Source organism: Danio rerio, chromosome 7 (genome assembly GCF_049306965.1).
Source record: "Danio rerio strain Tuebingen ecotype United States chromosome 7, GRCz12tu, whole genome shotgun sequence".
NCBI classification, from domain to species: domain Eukaryota; kingdom Metazoa; phylum Chordata; class Actinopteri; order Cypriniformes; family Danionidae; genus Danio; species Danio rerio.
Window position 1 is genome coordinate 52,923,866 of NC_133182.1, and position 21,897 is coordinate 52,945,762.

The window sequence follows — 21,897 nt, forward strand, 5'->3', positions numbered from 1 at the left end:
TACCTCTTTCCCTTTTTATTTCTAAAGTGAAAGGGGACCAATTTGATTCTAAAAATTACTTGAATTTCAAACCACTGATAAAGTTTCACACTTGCACTTAATTTATTCAATGTTCTCAAACAAGCAAGAAAACTCTTGTTGTCTTGTTCAATGACTGAAAGACTGAGCATCACCGCCACACTGTGCAGACCACCTGCTATGAACACTACAGGAAACAACCACTCAGCAGTAGGTCAGAGTCTGAGGCTTTGAAGCCACACCAGGGAACCATTAAAACCATCAGTTTGGGTTAGAGAAGAGGGCAGCGGCTGGCCTTATGGAAGTTCCAAGAGTGCAAGGTGTTAAGAGAAGGAGGCACTTTTCCATCACCGCCACAGAAAAATCAACACTAGGTTTAGGCGGCAGTCAATATCCCCCCGAGAAGCCAATTTATAGCCCAACAAAGTGGTGAGGCTAATGGTTTACACCACACACGCCTAGTGAGGCTGAAGTCACATTTGTTTTGAAGACTGTGGCCCAGATGTAATGACTTCAGGATGGTAACAAATCTCTAAATCAGCTGAATGGATTGTTAACGCTGTTAATCAGCAATGAAAGTTTGTTGTTCTTAATTCCCCATTAACTAAAGGTAATGCCCACCCACATTGGTTCAAAAGAAAGTTCTTAATAGGCAAGCCAATGAGAAGAGATTGGTGTTAAAGTTGGCTGCTCCTATACTTCAAACAACATACTAAGCTTTGTTCCAAACTCATCTTGAGCCGTCTGTGTCCTGCTGAAATCTGCAGCGTCTCTGACCACAGTTTGGTGTAATCCATACTACAAAGCTGGATGTTAATGAATGAATAGATCAGAAACAGATTGTATACACTTCCTCCCAGACTGCCGATGTCCTGAGGCAAACAGAGGGATAATTTACAACACTGCAGGATGTGTGCAAACTTGTGCTTGGTGGTCATCATTAATAAGGGATAAATATATAGACATATATGTACACATGTACATGCATGATGCTGCTACATGTCTGCTTTGACTGATAGAACAGTGAAGGCCGACTCAAAATATTTGTAAATGTGTAAAAGAGTCACAAATGATCCCTCTGTTTCTCTTAGGTTAGGGATTCCTCGGTTAACCAAAACACTGTTGACCTATAATGTTAACTTAAAGAATGCTGCGCTAATTTAACAACACATCCACGAGTACACAGTACTTTGATGTGGGTTAATGTCCACATTACTTGTATGTTAATAAATAAAGTATTTAATCTTTTCTTAATTTGTTTGTAGTTAAAATTCAGTTAGTTAATATGTCACTATTAGATTATGTTTTTGTTAATTTCACATCATTTATACTCACATTTGACATAATTAAGTCTCAAATACCAACATTAAAATTTCTTGTCAATATAAATCAAATTGGGTGCAGCACGATGGCGCAGTGAGTAGCACAATCGCCTCACAGCAAGAAGGTTGCTGGTTCAAGCCCCGGCTGGGTCAGTTGGCATTTCTGTGTGGAGTTTGCATGTTCTCTCCGTGTTGGCGTGGGTTTCCTCCGGGTGCTCTTGTTTGCCCCACAGTCCAAACACATGCTGTATAGGTGAATTGAATAAACTAATTTGACCATGGTGTATCTGTGTGAATGCAGGAGTGTATGGGTGTTTCCCAGTGATGAGTTGCAGCTGTAAGGGCATCTGCTGCGTAAAACATATGCTGGATAAGTTGGCAGTTCATTCCGCTGTGGTGACCCCTGATTAATAAAGAGACTAAGCCGAAAATAAAATAAGCGAATGAATGAATTTATCAAACTGTCTTTCTTTCTAAGAAATTTCTAAAAATATCTGAGCCATAATTGTCACCAGAGAGTCTGTTGCACAAAAGACTATTGACCACTTTCTGGGTTACAGACTAAGTTTTGAGTTGAAAAAAACAAATCCAAGCAGGGTAAGATCAGGTTAGGTAATTTCACAATGGTCGATGTAAATTTTAAGTTTGCCATTAACTCTGGACTGTTTACACAAAAGCTAAAAGCAGCGAACACAAATCACACAAAACACTAGAGGGTCTGTTTGACTCATTTCTTGCAAGACAGAAATTCACTTCTCTGTTGATGATGAAAAGACAACATTATCAAAAATTAATTTAAGTACATTTACTTGTCAGCAGGGCTTGACATTAACTTTTTTGATCACCAGCCACAATGGCTAGTAGTTTTTCAACATTACTAGCCACTCTGCAATTTCACTACCCACAATTTTGTTGTTGGGAAAATATTTTCATATGCATAAATTTGACTTTGACATGCTAAAATTACTTGATTTAGATTTTGTGTTTTGTTCACATGCCTTCTCATTAATTTCATGTTTTGCGTGTCATTTATGAGCAAATAGGTAATGGTTTCATAGTGTTTACTGCAATTATTTTTTATTTCACATGACTTTCCAGATCTTAAAATTAAGGATTTACCAAATTTATCTCTGACCACTCCAAACAGTAATTATTTCTTAGCCACAAATTTTAAATGTGTCAAAACAAGCTAAATATAGCTGTATACTATACTTTTTATTTAACAAAACATTTCTTTAAAAAAACAACAAAAAAACAAAGAAAAACAATTGACTTTAAAAGCTAATTATTGTAAAAATATGCACAGTAATCTGTCCTCGCTAAAGGTCTCTCAAATCAGCAGTTAACTACACATAAATGGAGAGTTCATCTCATGTTTAAGCAATGTTGTTGTAAAAAATGATAATTAAACCATATAAACAAAAATAACCATAAGCAAAATAAAGCAGGTGAAAAAGATACTGTGATAATGGAAAGATGATCACACGGTTAAGGCCAATTAATAATCTGTTCAAAGCGAAAGCAACAGGTGCTGCTAACAAAAAGACATTTTATTGACATATATTGCATTGGCATAATTTTTTTGTCTGACAATTTAAAAGAGAACCGATCACAGTTGCATTCCAGGCACGCTTGCTTTAAGAAAGGAAACAGGAGCGCGTACGCGCTTTAAACAGTCGCGCGCATCACATTAGCTGTTAGCGTGAGGGATCATCCTCTCATTCGGTATTCATCTGCTTTTTTTCTGCTTGCGCGAGAGCAATTATTTTTTGTTAGCCATGCTGTTTCTTGATTCTAAGATTAAATTTGCATTCATATTGGGTCATTCTTATTGTCGAACCCTGCTTTTAAGAAAACCACAATTTAAAAATTATTTTAAACCAGCCAAAGTGTCTAGTGGGAGTGACTGTCTAACCTGCCAAAGCTGAAATCTACCCGCATTTGGCGGGTGTTAATGTTAAGCCCTGCTTGTCAGAAATGAACAATACCAATGCAGCAAAAGTTTACGAAGGAAACTTAAACTTTTTTTTATTTATTTATTAATGTAAATTCATTTTAAAAGCTTTATTGAGGCAACTTTATATGTAAAAATTAAATGAAAATTTTTATTCAAAGATATTATTAAAGTTAATTGACAATTTAAAACAATAGGAATATATAATAAATATATATTTGAAAAAATCTTTCCAAAACCTTTTTATTCTATATTCCTTACTGATGGAATGAACTTCCTTCTCCCACACAGACTCTGGATTCACAACTATCATTCAAACAAAAATTAAAAACCTCTCTTTCGGGAACACCTAAACCCCTAAAATAACCAAAACCCAACCTCACCACACAACAACCCCATATGGAATGTGCCTCACGCCGGTGAGTTGGCTTGACAAACCACCTGTAGAAAATACACTCTTTCACACATTAACTGACATCTGCACCAGTTTTGCACCAGACATGTTCTTACAATCCCTAAATTTATATTAAAATGTACATCTATGAAGTGTGCTCCACACAGGTGATCTGTAGAAACACTGTTCAAAATAAAAAACAAAAACACTCACCCTTCCTAACTTAATTCTCTAATCACAGACAGTTCCTTTGTATAAAGAGCGTTTCTTTTGTGTATTGCCTCTTCTTGTTAAATAGCTGAATGTACCTTTCATTTTAAGTCACTTTGGACAAAAGTGCCTGCAAATAGACTACATGTAAATGTAAATAATTCATTCAAAAATACAATTTTAGTGTAAGACGCTTTCATTTGGAGCAAAAAGGTCCTCTGGCACTGGGACTAGTGTTATTCCATCAAATATATAGTGGTCCCTAGTTTATCGTGGGCGTTACTCTCTAAAAATAGCCCGCAATAGGTGAAATCCGCAAAGTAGTCAGCTTTCTTTTTTATAATTATTATAGATGGTGTAAGGCTGTAAAACTCCTCACTACACACGTTATACACTTTTCTCAGACAGGCATTAACATGTTAACACTTTTCTCTCTTGTTTAAACACTCTCAAAGTTCAAACTTCATAGAAAAATAAGTCAACTATTATAAAACAAAACCAAAGATCAAAACCTGTTGTAAGACACAAACATTCATCGCTGTCAGCATAAGGTTCATAAAGCTTTTTAGCTTTTGTGTGGATAATGTTGGCATGATCCAGTGTAATGTTCTTTATCCTGCAGTCACTGATCCACAAAAGATCAGGTACGCCACGCACATGACAGTTGGAAGAAACACACACCCGAGGAGCACATTTGCATGTTACTTAAAATGAAATTAATTCAGATGGCGCTCTGTGGTGCAGCAAAAATGTCTTGAGTTGTAGCTGGGCACCGCAGACAGCCACCGACTTGTGGCACCGCTGCGTACCTTGATATAAACCTACGTTTACAATTCTAAAATGCATGGCGTTGTGTTGCACGGCGCATCCAGTTTGTGACCGCCTTTATGGACAATTAAAGCCCTTTTTGCATCCTTGTTGAAACTCACACTGCTAGCAATTGAAGATTTCTGTTAATTTGGCATGGAGAAGATTAACTTACAATGGTCTACAGCCAATCAGGAAGCAGAACACAATGTGCTGTAAAAAAAAAAAGCATGTCAAATTGCACAAAAAATCTGCGAAACTGCAAAGATGAACCGCACTATAGTAAGGTATTACTGTATACTGTATGTTACTTTTATCCCAAATGATGGGTGCAATATACCTATGAGCAATGTAGTTTACCTGTAGGAAATCTACAGAAGTCTAAATTAAGTAAAAGCCTATTCATAATAATATGTCTAAATGAATAACTACACTGTAAAACCCAATAGGTTAAGGTAACTCAAAGTGTTTGAGGAAACCGATTGTAACAAACCATTTACCCTTCAGGCACAGGACATCAACATGATATTGATGTTGCACTCACGTTGGGTTTTGTTTCGAAATGAAAATTGTCAATCGGCCGATGTGGATGTCCAATGTAAAACCTAAAATCAACCAAATATCAATGTCCAATCATGTTACACCATGACGTTTTGTGGATGTTATCACAAAGACATCTACAGTATCAGACGTTGGATTTTGGTCACTTTTCAACACAACCTAAAATCAACCAAATATCAACATCATTTGACGTTGTTATTGGACATCAAAATAATGTTGTCCTGAGACACTGGCTAAACACTAAATTTTGGTCACCTAACGTCATGACCTAAATCTAACCTGATTTTAACGTCTTATGATGTTGTGTGCCTGCTGGGTAAGTTCAAAAACTAATGCTAATGAGCACTGTGAACTTAATCCATTTGAGTACATGAAGCAATTTGAGCACAGTAAAACTCAATAAATGAAGAGAACTCAAACCAACGGAGAACTGTAAAACCCAAAAAGTTAGGGTAACTCAAACCGTTTGAGGAAACCGATTGCTATAAACCATTTAAGTTAAAGTTCAAACTCTTTTTAAATGAGTAGAATTAACTTTCAGTCAATTTTGAGTTAACTACACTCATGTCATTTGATAAAGTTGACTGTTGGGTTTTACAGTGTAAAATGTTTTTATTAAAGTCTACCACTTTAAAAAAAAACTGGTAACGGTATCCTCCATGGAGAGAGTTAATGTGGTCCAGATTACATTAGTTAGTGCATATCACCAAAACTTCCTGTGTGTGACCTGGAGCTGAACCATAGTAGAGTTTTTCAGACCTCGACCATTAACAAAAACCACAAACCACATTTGGTAGTTAAACATGGTGAAGCATAATGACTTGGCTGGAGGACACAATTAATAAGCCAACAAACTTAATGCCTCACCACCCCATCCCCCAACCAACGCCAATCATTAAAAACACTTATTTTTTTACATAAATCTCCACCATTTTTGTTCTTCATTCTCTTCAATCTCTCCAGTTTCTGCCCCTTTAATATATAGTAAACTAATGGGACTCTAACTCTGTTACAAGCAAAAAAAGCCTTATATCTACCCAGAAGCAGCAATAGGTGGCAATAGGCAGGTGAGACAGGTAAAGTGGTCAAAGAGAGAGTGATGAAGTGCAGTCGTGTTTTATGACGCGACAGAGGGGCGACATGAGGGGAGAAAAGAAGTGAGTAAATGGCGGTTTCAGGAAACATATGATGTTCTGGGATTAGGCAGGAGGGTAAATGTTTGAGAAGCAGAAAGAAGAAAGCACCAGAGCTGAGGGTAGTATTATGGAGGATCAGAAGAGGTGGGCCGGGATGTGCAGGTGAGGGGGTTCAGATGCTTATAGCTAACGGTTGGAGACTAAGCTGAGGCCTGCCCCTGTCACGGATTTGGGAATGCCATCATGGGAATGTCTAGCTCTGAGGCTTTAGGACTGGAGGGGAGCTGACGTCTGCCATTTTTCATTCCATCTTAACATCCGCAAGCCATGAAGTGCACTGAACCTCCTAATGATTCCAGCTATATCTCCAGCTTAAATTATATCTTATTTAACAATAACGTGACACACATACTTTCGATGCTCTACACATGATAGTACTTGTGCTGAGCTAAACCATGCCACAGTAGATTATGCTGTAATACTATAAATTCACACAGTGGTCTTTGAGCTTTATAGTGGATTTCACTGATGTGAGCATCACAAGAACCGCATTTTCTGGAATATAGTCTCTTTTTTAATCGTGTGAAACATGCAGTGACTTACATTCCAAAGAGACTTATATACAGGACTTAACATCAATTACGATAAATGTTCTTCATATGTGCTTTTTGAAGTTTGGCTCTTAAGCAATCAGACGACATACAAAAGTTCTCTTTTGTTCTTTGTTTAGTGGCTAAAGAAAGTTTTAAAATAACAAAGTACTATGTAACTCTATGTGGCCCAAATCCTATTTTTTGCTTGCATGTGATTTACATGTGTTTTTTTTTTCATATGACATGAACAGAACAAACCAACATTAAACTGATCTTTTCCATTGCGATTTGGGACAATTTAATATGTCTTATAAAAACGGTTATAGGTCAGATGGTCTGAAACACAGTTAAGATAAAAAATGAAATCCATATATTGTAACTTTGGCGATTCTGAGCTCATTGAAATCACTTCAGAGATTTCACATATACCTAAAGTTATCAAGACTGCACCCTATACATACACTTGCTGTGCTTTTGTATGACACTTAAGGACTTTAATGTTTGCAGACTGTTAGCTATGTGTCTCTTCTGTTAAACTTATCAACTTATCCAGCACGTTTTAAGCAGCGGATGCCCTGCAGCTGCAACCTATCTCTGAGAAACATCCATACACACTCATACATTATGGGCAATTTAGCCTACCCAATTCACCTGTACCGCATGTCTTTGGACTGTGGGGGAAACTGGAGCACCCGGAGGAAACCCATGCAAACGCAGGGAGAACATGCAAACTCTACACAGAAACGCCAACTGACCCAGCCGAGGCTCGAACAAGCGACCCTCTTGCTGTAAATTGACAGCACTACCTACTGCACTACTGCGTCACCGGAGATGGTTGTATATTTGTTTTTCGGTTGTTCTTGACATGAAAAAGTTATTAAGAGAGCTGTAAAAAACAGTCAGTTGATAGACAGTTCTTTTACATTACAGTTATATTTCACTGTAACAAAGTGGTTAGTTGACTTTACTTAAAGAAAATTGAGTAAAACCACTGCTTTTAAATTGATCATTTGACTTGACCAAAAAAAAAATTTGAAAAAACCTTTTGCCTTAAAATTTGTAGCTACAGTTGAAGTCAGAATTATTAACCCCCTTTGAATCTTTTTTCCCCCTTTTTTAAATATTTCCCAAATGATGTTTAATAACAGAGCAAGGAAATTTTCATAGTACACCATTTTAAGGTCAAAATTATTAGCCCCTTTAAGCTACATATTTTTTTCGATATTCTACAGAACAAACCATCACTATATAATAACTTGCCTAATTACCCCAACCAGCCTATAGTTAACAAAATTAACATAGTTAAGCCTTTATGGTCACTTTAAGCTGTATAGAAGTGTCTTGAAGAATATCTAGTAACATATTATTTACTGTCATCATAGCAAAGATAAAATGAATCAGTTATTAGAGATGAGTTATAAAAACTATTACGTTTAGAAATGTGTTGACAAAAACTTATCTCTGTTAAAAAGATAACTCACAGTCCAAACACAAGCGCTACAGGTGATTTGAATAAACTAAGTTGAACTAAATTGCATACTGTAAAACATATACCAGACAAGCTGGGGTTTCATTCTGCTGTGGCAAACTCTTAAATAGAGACCAAGCTGAAGGAAAATGAATGAATGTACTTAACAGTTTCAAGTTACAAAGGGTTTACTCACTTTTTTTGAAGTAAATAAATGTATTATTATGTTTCTGTCAGTCCGTGGAATGCAATATAATACGCATGAGTCTTTATTTTTAGTATAAAAAAAAACACACACACACACACACAAGATCACTGTAGGCCATTGTATATTTACTGTATATTTAGGAGTGCATGTCCAGCTTTTTAGTGATAGTGAATCATACCTAAATCTGAGAGATTCCTGCTTGTGCAATACATGAATGAGCTTTTATATAAAAGAAATGTAGAGAAGAGTGGGGACGAAAGTAAAGTGGGATGGAAGTAACAAAGCAATTTCATCAAAGCCCTAACACCATTTGCTTTCCAGGCTATAACAGCACATTCAGCATGCAACCCTTGATGGAGCTGCAAAATATCATGTGATTTTGAGACTTTGTCCAGCTCCAAATTTCTGTTTTTCAGTGCATAAAGTAAATTATTAGTGTAATGGTTCTTTTTTCCTTATTACAAGTTGTGTTTCTCTTTTCATGTGTCACACTATGACCAGTCTATTAGTTATTTAGAGCAATAACACATCCTTAAGTTTAAAATGTCAGTTTTCAGTTTCAAAGTAAATAGGATTTAAATGGCAAGAGTTCCTGTGGGCACAAATGTAACACTGTAATTTATGTCACTCTGCTAATAGACAAACCTTATTTTTCACTTCCACATTAGAGTTTTAAGTGTTTGGATTTAGATGTTTAATAAGAATGAATGCATATTGCCAATAATAATGATATAAAATTATATATATATATATATATATAATTTTATTTATTTATTTATTTTTTGCACAAATAAAGGACAAAATAGGTTTGCAGAACATCAACAAGATCATAGTTAGATATATTTAAAATGAACAAGATAAAGCCAGTAAATCTAGCAAATATTGTTGTGTTACTTTTAACCCACCAGTTAATCGTCCCTACTGACAGGTTCAAAAGTAACAGTGTGCAACTTTTGTTTAAAGTGAAGTTATATTGGAGTTGTTGTACAATGATGCAAAATAACACCTGATTTTGACAGACCACTGTTTTGAGTTAGTAACCACAGAAAAAAATATGTTTCTGCTAAAAACAATATCTTTTAAAATTTTATTTTAATAAAAAATGCAGCCTGATCTCACAAGAAAACGTTAGTATTTTACACTTTGTCAGTTTAGTGGCTAATTCGTATGAATTCCTGCGAGTTCAGTCATATGAAAATGTAAAATTTTAAAAAGGAGGCATCATTGAGTGATAAGCAAATTGTACTAAATTGTACGAATAAAGCATACGAATTAGCCACTAAATCAAAAAGTTGCGAATTGCTGTGAGATTGCATTGGAAAAATGTTACTTTTATTCCCGCTCTCTCCCACTCTTGGATTTTGCCAATAAAATAACGCCGTAGAGACTGCCTTGAATGAAGTATAAAAAAGAGAACAAATTCCAAAAGTGACATTCAACTGTTAAACTTATCAGTATTGATACCTATACCTAAAATAATGCCTGACACTTCATGTTGTTTTAAATTTTTAGTGGCACTACAAAACAATCCCAGATGGCTCGTGCACAAACAAAACTTAAATATAGAGTTACATTTGAGCTCTTGGCAACTAACTGAAAACTGTTTATAATTCACAGGTGGACACATCATAGGTAAAGAATGAGGGAGGAATTAAGGAGATCCAGTACAACAGATATGTGGAAAAAACAACAAAGACAAGAAGGGATGATGTAGTCTTGTAAAGAAGGAGGGAAGGCCAAACAGATGAATAAACAGTCATTCCAATAACAGGCTTTCTTGCAGCTCAAGATGGAGTAACTGCAGGATGAATTCGTTACGCAGATGCTCCACAAGTGTGATATTTACCTGCTTACAGTTGCTGACAATACTCATAATCACTGCAAGTACAAATTATTAGTTTGCTTCTATTACTATGTATATCTCAGGCTATAAACATGTTCTTGGGGGTTTTGCCCTAAGGGTGTCAATTCACTGTGAAGGTTATACGGATGACAGAGAAGGGCGGGGTGCATACAGGAATTGAAAGAATGAGTGAAAGCAAGCCAACCAACAACAAATGAAAGAAAAACACGGAGAAAAGAGTAAAAATCCATTTCAAAGCGAACAGTAAATCCAGCCCAAGGCTACAGTGACATGAATATGGCGTGTACAATGAACTAAAACAACATCCACATAAACTGACGGATATGTTATGATAAAAAGGCCCCCTCTTGAAGCATAAACTCTTCTTAACCGTCAGGAGAATTTGTGTTCTTTTCCATTAATCTTTCATCTGTCTTTTCTACATATGTTTTGAATGTCAGAAGTGCATTTGCTCATCAGCCCAAAACATGGATTCTTCATGCATGTTTTCTTGAAAAGAATGTGAATAACCTTAATGCTGCTTCTCTTGGACAAATATCTACTCCCACGCAACTGTCTGCTGTGCTGGGGATATGAATGAGATCTTAAGTGATGCATCTTTTTGAAGACAGGTAATCAGATTAATGAGGTCTAGCTGACAATAATGTGAGGGAAAAAATCCCCTAGATTTATTTTGTGCCAGTACCGAAAACCTTGCAGTGTTTTAACCTAGATCTCTGAGTTTAAATTAACAAATTCGTTAGTGAGGGGTAGGTTTTGGGGGCACACCTTCTTTAAAAAAAGCTTAGAAATTGTATGAATTTGTACAAATTAGCCACTTTCTGACAATACATGAATGAGTTGCATTTCCTTCTTCCTTCTGCCATGGGATAAGGCTGGTCCAACCATCCTCATTTCCAGTTAAGTACTTTTAAATCTGAGATGTGTGGTTGCACTAAAACAGTATGTATGTATGTATGTATGTATGTTTGTATGTATGTATGTATGTATCTATCTATCTATCTATCTATCTATCTATCTATCTATCTATCTATCTATCTATCTATCTATCTATCATCCATCCATCCATCCATCCATCCATCCATCCATCCATCCATCCATCCATCCATCCATCCATCCATCCATCCATCCATCCATCCATCCATCTATCTATCTATCTATCTATCTATCTATCTATCTATCTATCTATCTATCTATAGTTCATTAATTAATTAATTAATTAAATTATTCATGTAAAATTTAATTGGCAATTTAAAAACAGAGACCTCATGTCGATAGTAACAAAACACAAAGCTTACTGCAATCTACTGAAAGGCATTTATGCTGCAAATAATGATTAGTGAAGTTTTGTCATGCATCAATAGCAATAAAGGTTCTAGAAATTTAAGAAAATGCGATCAAACTTACAACCAAGCCCTAACAGCAAAGCTTAGAAGTCAAACAGAATTGCCAGCAGTAGAGGCATGTACTCAACCCAATCAGTAAAAAATCCCTAGCACTGTGACAGCAAATAGGGCTAGTTGTGATACTGGGAAAATATGCTATACTGTTGTTAAGTATTGCAATTGCAATATTATTTCTTGCAATATAGCGTTTCCCTACATAGAAATGCAACTTTTACTATTTTTTAAATAATTTATTTATGTAATGATCATACTAAATAGTTTTTCGGATCTAATTAAATCTAATTCAGGCCTTTAAAAAAAAATGTCAAGATGCAAACATCTAGACTTTATGAATGACTGAAAACTTCAGCAGATATTCTGATTGTTATTCGCTGTTGTCATTTTCCTCATTTGTCTATCTACTCCAACAATTATTTATTATCAGCTTTGTTCTGAGGCACTAACAATCTTTTAGCTACATGTATGAAAACATAGGCAAAATAAATAAAAAAAAGCTTAGTATTACTGCATGTTCTCAAGTTTATGTCCATTCTTCTCTTGTTTTCTTATAAAATGTATCAGAATCCTCTGAGTGAAGGAAAGAATGTTAAGATGGCCTCTCCACACACTCTCACTCTGTATTGTAGCGTGACCTTTGACCCTTTGTTTGCACTGAACGTGACTGAACATGGATCTTCATGAGCTATATGATAAGCTAGAATGGGCTGACATGTCACTAGCATGCCTTCAGTGCTGTCACTTTCTTCAATCGGCTGTGGAGGTGTAATCTGTCAACACCACTGACACTTTAATCTCCCAAAGTTATTGGAAGTTTTTTTTACTGACAATTGGGCATAGTGCTATTTGCTGCACTCAGTAGCAGGTACATTAGTGTACTGAAAACAATATTTAAAGAAAAAAAAAACAAAAAAAAAAAAAAAAACAAGCCCATGTAAAACTATGTGAGAGACATAAGACATTCTGCAAGATTTGTTTTAACTAAAATAATTTTTTTGCAGAAAAATGTGTAATATAAGGGCGCTGTGATTTACACTCATGTTTTATTGAGTAACTGCAGGACTTCACAAAACAGTTTGGCTGGAGATGTGACTGGATGAAGCTGTAAAAACAGGCCCACACACAAACATACATACAGCCTACTATCAATCCTTGTGAAAGATGAAAAAGCAGTAAAACTGTCTTCTTTTTGGCACTGTGAACAACCAGATATAAGAGCACAACCACAAGGATCTGAACAATTAAAAAAGACCATCTAGGGATTCAACTTTATTTACTCTCTATACTCATTCATTCATTTCTTTTTGGCTTAGACACTTTTTTAATCTGGAGTCGCCACAGCGGAATAAACCACCAACTTTTTCAGCATATGTTTGACGCACCGGATGCCCTTTCAGCTGCAACCCATCTCTGGGAAACATCCATACACACTCAAACACACTCATACACCGAAAATAAAATGAATGAATAAATGAATGAACAATGCATTTTTTTAAAAGGCACCTTCCTTGACACTCAAGGTCACCGTACAAGAAAGCACGGACAGTCAGTTGAAATAAAAGCACAAAATAAAAGTCAATAGAATACAGTACAGTACAATTTTAAAAAGCGCAGTTGAGTTAAAGAGAGTAGTTAAAAAAAACTGATGTGTTTTGAGTTTTGAGTTTATACCAATTTATAAAGTGTTTTATTTGGGAGGTCAAACACAAACGAATTACATTAGCCTAAATTGGATGTGATTAAACTATGAACTAGAGTGGCAGTTGAATGAGGTGTGAGGGATGGACGTAAACAATATATATGTCGAAGGTGGAAATAAGCGGACCATGTAACACTATTAACATGTGAAGTCAACGAAAGAGTGATGTCGAAGATGACCCCTAGGCTCTTAACCTGAAGGGAGGGGGTAATGACAGATTCATCTGTGGAATAGAAAAGTTATTTGATTTGTTTAAAGTGGATTGTGTAACTATGAGGAGAAGTTTTATTATAACTTAATTTCAGGAAGTTTGAGGTGAACCAGGATTTGATGTCTAAGAAGCAGTTGGTAAGAGAAGATAGTGGGAGTTTGAGATTAGGTTTGGTTGATAGGTAGAGCTAGGTGTCATCTCCGTAGCAATGAAAATTGATTTGCTGTTGGCAGAAAATATAACCTAGTTGAAAAAGATATGTGATAAATAGCAGGGGACCTAATTGAACCCTAAAGGGAATTTCAAGCGAAATCAAAGAGCAAACCACTGTGACCTCTTTTTCAGCAAAAGCATGTCAAAGAATTCAGGTGTTTGACGCAGCTTTCCAATTGACTTTGCAGAAAATCACCAATATAGAAAGTTATTCAAGGCTACCCTACTGTTTCATTGAACAGTTTTAATTCAATCAATTAATCAATCAGTGCTGTTGCTTTTTAAATGTTCATATGGATTTTTTCACATTATAACCTTAAATAAATAAAATAATAAATATTTAAATAAATAAAATACTGCAGGTTTAACATTAACATAGCAGTCTTTTTCTTCCATTAATGCCCTCAATTTTGTATACCTCACAACTCACCTATCACTTGACCTAATATCAATAGAGCACCATAAACCTTACCTCCTGGTGTAGACAGAGGGGACATTTCAAATTTGTGGCCCAGAGAAGGTTCAAACACTAACAAATCACAAAGCAATCACAAAGTGTCTCGGTTTGACCTGGAGGGATGTTTAAGAAAGCGACACCTGCAGCTAGGAAAAGTGAATACACAACACGCTGTACCAGGCAATCCAGGAATTTTTTCAAGGGGGAGGAATCAAATGGTGTCCTCTGGGATTAAACTATGTTCAGACAAAACAGCACAAACAGTACAAAATTACAAGCTTCCCAGAGATTTTCCTGTGGGAAAGCATTAAAAAAGATAATAAAGATTGGCAATGGATGTTTCTTTTGTAATATAACGCAAACTTTCTGAAGCAGCTATTTTACATAATCAACTTCACAATATTTTAAATTAAGTGTAAACTATTTTGTGTATAAGTTTTAGGAAATCTAAAAGCAAAGGGTGTCCTACATTATGCACACCTTCTTACTGGAATCCATTGCCTTTGGCAGAGTTAAAATACCAAAACTTGCACCTATTTGCACAAAACCTCTCAGCTAAAGCTATCTAACACACATGTGTGTTTTCTAGACCACATAAACCTTTATCTCTCTCACTCCTTCTCTCTCTCTCTCTCTCTCTCTCTCTGCTGATATGGTGTATGAGAGGTAGTAGTTATCACCCAAATATTTCCGCTGTGGTTTCTTTCAAGCTGTACTACAAAACACATCAAAAAGACGTTGCACCTCTTCCATTACTATAGGACAGGATACTATCAAATCAGTCTATTTCAGATGTAGATTGTTTTATTTTTTTAAAAGTGAATAAGAGTCAAAGAGTTATTGCAAGAAAGAACATCATAACATAAGAGCGACAAGACGGCTTATCTACGTGCATACATTATACTGTATATGAAAATAAGAGATAAAGACTGAACATTCCATACAGCTGTATATAAATATTTAATCAGCCTGTTCAGTTTGTGATAAGGTATAATATTTTATTGTTAAAGCATTATCAAATATAAACTCAAGCACGTTTTAAAATTGCTTTTGCTGGTGAGCAATTTTAAAAGGGGGGCTTTAATTTAATTTTCTTACCTCTGATCTAGTAGAACAGTTATAATGGCACTTACTTAGAAATAACTTTAAAAGAATAATTTACATAAAACGAAAAAATTGTCAAAACTTCCCATCTTCGACTTGTTAAAAACTCCTGTGTGAGTTTATGTTTTATAACTATGCCCCACACGAGAAGAAATGATTGATGTCTATTTGTTGTTTACAAATCTCTATGACAAAATACATCAAGAAAATTGTGCCAAAATAGTGTGATCTGACCAGACTTAAGACTAATATTCAGTAATATTTCACCAGTTTACTAATGCCTAGCTTCTAGTAATGCTTTGCCCCTCATAATCCAGTTGAAGAATTTGGTCCAATTAAATATCACTGCAATAAAGATTTATTGTACTTGCCTGACAGGAAAAAAATGAATGGTAAAAGTATTCACCTAAGACCCTGACCTCTGTCTTGACCCCAAAAAGACTCTTAAAAACTCCTCTCCTCATTCTTGATGACCTTATCGGAATGATGTTGGAGGTCTGACCCTCTGCAAGCTCCATCTTCCTTCAAAAAAACTGAGATGAAGTGATGTCTTAAAGTAATTTGTTTAAAGAAAATGTGGGTCAAGGTCCATTACATTAAACTTTTACTTACTAGATGCTCCTTAACCATCTATGTAACAGTAATTAAACTACATTTTGCAATTATTTTTGAATGGGTTCATGGTGTTCCTTCAAAAGGTCTGAACTGTTTTCTGCATGTGGCTTCTAATCTGACTTTGGAAAAAAGATTAAGTTAAATCTGACCTTCTCTCTTATGTTGCCCCCAGCATTGGTGTCCCACAGGGATCACTGCTTGGCCCCTTATTGTTCTCTAGCACACCAATTCACTCAACAGTGTTGTCTAAATGCAGAGATTCTTATATGAATAATGACAACAATTACTTCAATCACTGAGATTATCAGGGCTCACCTCTGTGTCCTTATGTACAATGAATAATAACAAGCATTTTAAATGAATCTCCTACAATCCCATGTTTTTTTTTTTTACTAAAAATCACAGGGATGTACAATTTAGGACTATTATACAGTGGCAAAGAGAGCTTAATATGCTGCAGTTTCAGAAAACACATGCAATTACAAAAACACCAGCAAATTGAGAAAAGATCTTTATCATGTGCTGCAAATCCTCACAATGCATACACATTATGGCTGTGCGATTAGTCGCAATTGAATCGCAATCTGAAATGTTGTGATTAGCTAATTGCAAGAGGCTGCGATATGAAATGCATATGTATTAATTTCTCCTAGCCAGAGCAAATGCGTGACTGCCGTCTGTGTGACAGTCTTACTAGTCAAATAAGTAAGGGCACTCTCATTCTGTTCAATCTGAATTGCACAACCGAACTATGCAAATCGCCCACAATAAAATAGGAAACAAACAGGACAAGCTCAAACAAGTGGGATAATAGAATCTGCTGCTTCAAAAGCATTAATAGACAAATAATTATCAAAGAATAACAGCTTGTCGGTAATATGAGAATATTTTAATTTTAAAGTTACAGACACCGAACAAAAAAGGTCATTTTTAAGAGTGGTCGCAGAATTGTTGCCACTGCTTACAGATTATTGAGTCACAGCACATATTTATCGATACAGTACATCACCAAATATGTCGTTCCAGTTCTGTTAAAATGTGCACACGCTTTTCCTGTACACACTAGCGGAGGCGAGGGGGATAACGGGACTGATCATGACGCAAAGATGACGATCACTAATAGATATTCGGCTGCGGGCAGGGCCTGAGCAAACTGAACTGGCACTCTAGGCAAAAGATGATAATGCCTCCCTCAAACCGAAAGTGAAAACAAGAGACGGGTGTGTGATTGCGCGTACGACATACAACAGGGAGAGGGAGACGGTCGCCTCTATGGATGCACCGGTCCTGGCTGCGGTGAATAAAGGGTTAAAGTTCATTTTCACAACAATACCTAAGTATAGCCAACCTAGTGCTGTGTTTGTTCCTGTAATTTTTCTGATTAATGATACAATAACCTATTCTGCAACACTGGATTCATTGGGCGTTTGCTATTGAAGGAGCAGCAGAGACTATTCGATTTTGTCAGACTTGACAGGGACTTTGTCAGTAACTGTTACAGTTCATTTGGACCAGTTTCTTCTTCCTCCGAATCAGAACATGTAAGTGTCATTAAAATTGTTGCCACGTTTTGTGTAGTTTGTAAAATATGCGTTTAATTGTGTGTTGTAACTTGTAATCGCCCTGCACGGCTTGTAAACACTCATCTATTATTGATCAGTGCTTGTACTGTATCTCTCAGGTTAAATCTGTATGAGGTTATTCATATATCACATCCAAAACCACATTAAAAACGTGACACGTGCTTGCTTCTTCCTGCCATTTGTCATTGCTATGGCCACCATTAGCTGTTCCAACACAGCCGCGGTGCGGCCAATTTTCAAAATAATTCAACTTTTGCCACTGTGTGGATTACTGAATGTGTGTCGTTGTTATTATTGTTGGGGTTAGGTTTAAGAGTAGAGTAATATGCTGGTCTTTAAAGGGCCATGAAACCCCCTCGTTTCAGCAGGGTGTTTTCACACCTCTACTTTGGAAAAAGTCAGAAAAGTGGGCGTGTCCAGCTCTGTTTAGGGGGGAGTGTCTGAGGAACTAAAGTGGGAGGGTGTGGGAGTGTCTATTTGGGCATGCGCGAGTTTCAGTCAAAATACACACACACATGAGAAAGTGATGGTGTTTAACCTACATGGACATCTGTAGTCGAATTATTTGCCAAATTATTAAATGTTGGACTTTAACTGCAGTTTGGCTCTTTCATTCAGAAAATTCATTCATGCCCCTCGCGACAAACGAGATATTTGATTCGAGGATCTGCTCTAAGAGTGTATTTTTCATGCAATGTTTGATACCGCACGGCGAATGAAAGAAAAAAAAACTCCGCATTTTCCGGAAACTTAGATGCACACGGCAGGTAGCGTCAGAAAGCCGCGTGTGTTATTCCAGTCACAAAATGCGGTGCTAACATGTTTGCACTCAGTGCAATAGTTAACTTAATTCGATACGAATAAACTGAATAAACAAAGAGCACTGGTCGCTCACTTACCAAATCTGTAGAGACAGGACAATCACCAGCAACTAGAGCCGCGTCTTTATGAAGAGAATACTACAAGCGAATCCGGATTTCAGCGTTTGCAGATGAGAACAGCTCTCAGGTAAACAATAATCCTCCTTAGACAGGTAAGTTATTGTTGTCGAGCGTCGCGTACACTGTTAATCCACACGTGATCCAGATGAGCTCTCACAGAGAGAAAATGAAAACGAAACTTAATGGCAGCAAACTATAAAAGCAACACTTCACGCTTGTTTTGCCAACACAACGTGGCGTCTCTGTGGTGTAAACACGGTGAATGAAGTTGCACAATAGAGCGCGCTGATTGGTTTGAACCAAGCCTTACTCATGCATTAATGCAGCACACTGTAAGACGTAATAAGACACACTCTGGCACAGACGTCCAGTCTGCATGCTGGAATACACGCTATTATGTCATGGCCGTGACGCAGCTTCAAAAATTCGTTTCAAACAGGAAGTATGAATTTGCTTGAAATAACGCAAAAACAACCAATTTACACTTTTTAGTGAATTATAGGTGTCCTAATAGTGTTTTTAGCAGTGTGGGACACATATACGACTGTCAACAGCTCAAAAAATGTGTTTTGGTGTTTCGTGACCCTTTAACTGCATTAATTTATAGCAATGCTAAATCCTTTTAAATGCAAATTACGGGCTCTCTCTCTCTCTCTCTCTATATATATATATATATATATATATATTTTTTTTTTTATTTATTTTTTTTTTTTTGTAATTTCTACAAATATTGGCATTTTCAATTTTGTTTACATTTTGGTAGACACAACTAAAAGCTATTGAAGACTTTTAAATTGAAGACTGTCAAATTGTTTTAACAATAAATACATAGTGAAGTGTATAAGTGTAATTCAGCTTTACTGTTTGCAATACATCTCAAAGTGTCCTGTCAATTGTAATTTTTAAATATTTGTGATTTATTTAGTATAATCAATGACTTTTTAATGTTGTTGTTTTTTTTTACTATTTTATTTGACACTACAATAGGCATCTCATCTTTGACCCAAGTTTTAAACATAAGATTTAAAACATCAATATTTGAAGTTTGTAGTTAGATGTAATACAGTGTAAATCCCAACAGTCAACTTTATCAAATGAAATGAGTGTAGTTAACTCAGTGTGTACTGAAAGTTAATTCTACTCATTTGAAAAGAGTGTTGAACTCAGTGTTGAAGGAAATGAGTTAATTAAATGCCTCATTACTTCAGCTTAAATGAAGTTCACAGTACTCATATAGGTTAGTTTTTTAACTCAAATGGTTTGTTGCAATCGGTGTCCACTAACGGTTTGAGCTGCCCTAACTCCTTGGGTTTTACAGTGCTTAAATTGTTTCATTTACTCAAATGAATTTAGTACAGTACTCATTAGCATTAGTTTTTGTACTTAAATTTTTTGATGCAATCAGTTTCCTCAAATGTTTTGAGTTACCTTAACTTTTTGGGTTTTACAGTGTATTAAACTGGAATAACAAAAAACGTCTTTAATCCCCCCTCATCAACACAATAATATTTTCATCCCAATTTTAATGCACAGCATATTTGCCCCCTAGTTGACCCACTCACCCTTGTTTATCACATTTAAGCAACTATCTTTTTGCTTCAGGCTACACAAAGAAAATGAGGAAAATCCAGCCCTCCATTAATAACTACCCTCTATAGCCGTTTGTTAGTGTAGGCTCTAATTATTTCATGCCTAGACCATATCACTACTATTCATGATTCCACCTGCATCAGCCTCATGTCTGCTTGAGCAAATTCAAAATGCTGACATTCAACTGGTGTTTAACCATTACATATTCTCTACCTGCATGTTTCTTAGGTATGGATAATTTCGGAACTATTGACCAACTGACTGTTCACAGTTAACACAGCCAAATCACAACCTGCTTTCAAATAAAGCCTCAGGACACACCATTTTATAATGCCCCTCTACAAGGACCAACATGATCTTATATCAAACTATTAAATATGAATCCCCTTCAAATTTCCCCAACAGTTATAATTTGTTGAACCAGCTCATCATAAAAGAGTTGTCTGTAGCTACTTAAGGGGAAGAAAAAATGTCACCAATTTCCTCAACACAGGCCAAGATCATAAAAGTGTAATAATTATGCATACTGAAAATTTTGGATAATTTATGCATGAAAAAACAAAACAGAAGGAAAACCTACACTGTTTATATATATATATATATATATATATATATATATATATATATATATATATATATATATATATATATATATAAATATATATATATATATATATATATATATATATATATATATATAAACAATTAGTCATGACAGCATATGTTTAGTTCATTGTAACTTATTAAACTAGGTTAATTATGTTCTAACTTAATTTTATAAGTTATGCAAGCAGTTTTAAGTCAGTTTCACATAATAGAAGTTCAATGGACTTATAAGATTAATTTGATTCAGCTTAAAATTTTAAGGCAACCAGGATTTTTTTTTACAGTGTAAGCTTACAGGTTGTTTACAGTAAAAAGCTGAGAGTCAATAGTGAGAGCTGTAATGTGATAAATGGGCGTGACAGAGAGTGTTTTGCATATTAATTAGAAGGAGGAGTGTTTGTCAGCTGGGTGATGAGAGAACTGAGATTGCACATATCAAACAATATATAACATGGACATAATGTAAAGCTAAATATTAGCTTCTCAACGAAAACTTGTAAAATGATGACAAAATATTTTGCCACAAATAGTCAACAGAACTTCACAGTTTGTAAATTAGACAGGTGTCTGATAAATTACACCCAAACGTGTTTTGATAAATGAACACAAACATGATGCGCCAGGTGTAACCTGTTTTACTAAGAGTTGCGATTAAATAACCAACAAATTATCATATACAATGTATAATTAAACAGGCAAAAGTTATAATCGGCAAGTGTTTAGTATTTTAAATATTAGATAGATTACTTACCCCCTGTGCAGACACCGCATACAAGACAAAGGGTAACACAAAACTCCTAAGGAGAGATAAACAAATTTCTCACATGTGCTGATTGAAAATACAGCACTTCGTGTGACTCGGCTAACTAAAATGACAGTTGATTGTTTAACGCTCATGTGTATGAACTCCCAACAACTTCTAATAGCTAAAAATGACATC

At 35.7% G+C, this 21,897-nt stretch overlaps 1 protein-coding gene across 6 annotated transcripts in view; it reads right to left on the reverse strand.

Annotated features, from left to right (window-relative positions):
- The window catches only part of col4a6 (collagen, type IV, alpha 6), a 182,218-nt gene that overhangs the window by 159,977 nt on the left and 344 nt on the right, over positions 1 to 21,897 (reverse strand). For all 6 annotated transcript variants that reach the window (XM_073907321.1, XM_068222723.1, XM_073907322.1 and 3 more), the window contains exon 3: positions 21,709 to 21,754. In XM_073907321.1, coding sequence (XP_073763422.1) covers positions 21,709 to 21,754 — 46 coding nt within the window. The remainder of the gene's footprint in view (positions 1 to 21,708; positions 21,755 to 21,897) is intronic.